General features: G+C 30.2%; 1 protein-coding gene across 2 annotated transcripts; it reads right to left on the bottom strand.

Moving 5' to 3' along the window:
- Nucleotides 1-95: 95 nt before the first annotated feature.
- On the bottom strand, nt 96-1,936 carry LOC108626576 (carnitine O-palmitoyltransferase 2, mitochondrial-like). 2 transcript variants are annotated; one of them, XM_018027313.2, is made up of 5 exons: nt 1,902-1,936; nt 1,232-1,790; nt 597-1,154; nt 300-524; nt 96-210 (listed from the first exon to the last, which is right to left on the bottom strand). In XM_018027313.2, the coding sequence occupies exons 2-5, from the start codon at nt 1,727-1,729 to the stop codon at nt 196-198; spliced, it is 1,296 nt and encodes a 431-aa protein (XP_017882802.1). In that variant the 5' UTR covers nt 1,730-1,790; nt 1,902-1,936; the 3' UTR covers nt 96-195. The 2 variants fall into 2 exon arrangements, with proteins under 2 accessions (XP_017882802.1, XP_017882803.1); XM_018027314.2 differs by lacking the exon at nt 96-210 and having other exon boundaries at nt 390-480.
- Nucleotides 1,937-2,043: the final 107 nt, after the last annotated feature.

Here is a 2,043-nt window from a genome sequence, read left to right as displayed (position 1 = left end):
TTTATGGATTTTATTGTAATATGTAATAAATTACCCATAACAGCTTCTTTAGTCAGTTTATTATGTACGTCACCACATTTAATTATTAAATTTTTTAGTTCGGACAAGGAAACATTGCGATTTTTCTGAATTATCATCTCGCATGCTTTCTTCGTTTCTGTCGTACAAGATCTAAGCGTTTCTGTTCGACCATGTTTATATGCTGCTGTACTACAAGATTCATACGTCGGTACTGCACGATTATGTTGATAATAATACGCCAACTGGAAAGCTAGCTGCATAATTGCATCAGGACTTACTCCAAACTTTTTGCACTTATTTTTGCCAAATTCAGTAAATATCACATGATCAAGATTCAGTTCATTAATCCATTCCACATATTTTCTCTTTTCTGTATTAATAATGTCTTGTACCTTATTATCTATATTAAATTGGAGCTTCTTAACTTTGATTGCTCCTTGTGGAAGATGTTCGATATCACTACGACAAAATCTTGGTTGTTTAGTTATATCTTTATGTATATCCTTAAAATAAAGAAGGGAACGAAATATAATCAAACATAGGAATTGCTTAAATTGAATCTTAGTATTGTTTACCGTAAGAAACCTCAGTACTGCTACACCATCACCCCATGAATGTTCAAAATTTATTCCTGCATGTCCATCTTGTGTAACGATCAATGAAAAGGACTTGTCAAACCACCTGTTTGTTCCATCCGCGTGAAGATACGTTCTAAGTAACTTATTGTAGTTAACACCAATAACGTTATTACTGTCAGTACCAATACTTTCATCATCTAATATCATCATAAATATAGCAGAATCTATTTTCTGCAGAATTTCATGATTACCAATATGTGACAAATGATTTCTTGCATCGGCCCACAAGTCACGCTTTGATGTTGTAAGGACTCCAATCGGATATTCATTTGCTGATGTATTGTCTTCTAAAATGAACTTTAGACAACTAGCTATTGCATGTGGTTCATAAATATATCCATCTTCATCTATTACATCAAAGGTAAAAAAATTTCCTTTTCTCATTACTATTATATGCTTGCCTGATTTATCCTCATAGATTTCATCTTTTTCTAATTTTGGTAATCTTGTCGTATTAAACAAGTTATGGTACTGTGACATATCCAATGGAAATGCCTAAAATAATAATTTATTATTTGCTGTATTATAAAGAAGTAAAAATACATTTTAATTTATCATAATTGCTAGTTTACCTTAAACAGATAAGCCCCGTACCAACTAAATTTAGGTGGTAGGGACTTTGCAGTTGTTTGAAATATATTACTGTTAGCTGTTTTTGGCTTTAAAAAGAATATCTCAGGCCTTAGAATATTCTCTTTTAATGATTTCATAAATCTTAGTGATGATATAACAAGATTTGTTGCTTGTACTAATTGTGTATTATAATTTGGATCCGATGTTGGTAGAAGAACTAAGAAGGGATTATAATTGATCGGCAAAGACTTACGGTCTTTCAAATATAAATCAAACCAGGGTTTACTGATATAACTGGTATGAACATTTTTTGCATTCTTTTCAATCAGTCTTCTCTGTAGTTCAGTACCATCTTTAGATAAAAATTCATTAACATAAATTGTAGTCTTTTTGAACTGGTCTTCAGATAATAATGGCTTTTGTGCACTTAGATATCTTTTACATGTATCTTCTAATTTTGGGATAGGTAAGCGTGGTAGAGATGGTTGAAAATGCATTGTTGGTATCTTACTTCTTTCCAAATATTGATACTCATCATCTCTTTTAGTAGATATGCTCCTGTAGTAAGAGAATGATTTAAGTGGAATCAGTAATTTTGTCCTTGAAGAATATTATTCTCTATGTATTTATATCATCTATGTATTATAGTACATACAAAGTGATATTTACCTTAAAATTCTTAATAATAATTGCACTTTCCCTTGACCAATCTAAAATTTAGTTATGTATTGTTACAAATAAGAAACTATCCTGTAATAATTTTGTGTTAAATATTTAAAAAATTATAAATTTACCAATTCCTTTTTAAAGT

The sequence above is a fragment of the Ceratina calcarata genome, unplaced genomic scaffold (assembly GCF_001652005.2).
Source record: "Ceratina calcarata isolate Rehan_Ccalc_2016 unplaced genomic scaffold, ASM165200v1 scaffold4197, whole genome shotgun sequence".
Classification (NCBI taxonomy): domain Eukaryota; kingdom Metazoa; phylum Arthropoda; class Insecta; order Hymenoptera; family Apidae; genus Ceratina; species Ceratina calcarata.
This window is presented reverse-complemented; position numbering and strand designations above follow the sequence as displayed.

Excerpts from the sequence above, each read along its gene's own strand:
- LOC108626576 (XM_018027313.2), bottom strand. The coding sequence starts at position 1,729 with ATGCATTTTCAACCATCTCTACCACGCTTACCTATCCCAAAATTAGAA. Across the intron at positions 1,155-1,231 it reads ACGGGGCTTATCTGTTTAAG|GCATTTCCATTGGATATGTC; the intron begins GTAAACTAGCAA and ends TTATTATTTTAG. Across the intron at positions 525-596 it reads CAGTACTGAGGTTTCTTACG|GATATACATAAAGATATAAC; the intron begins GTAAACAATACT and ends CTTTATTTTAAG.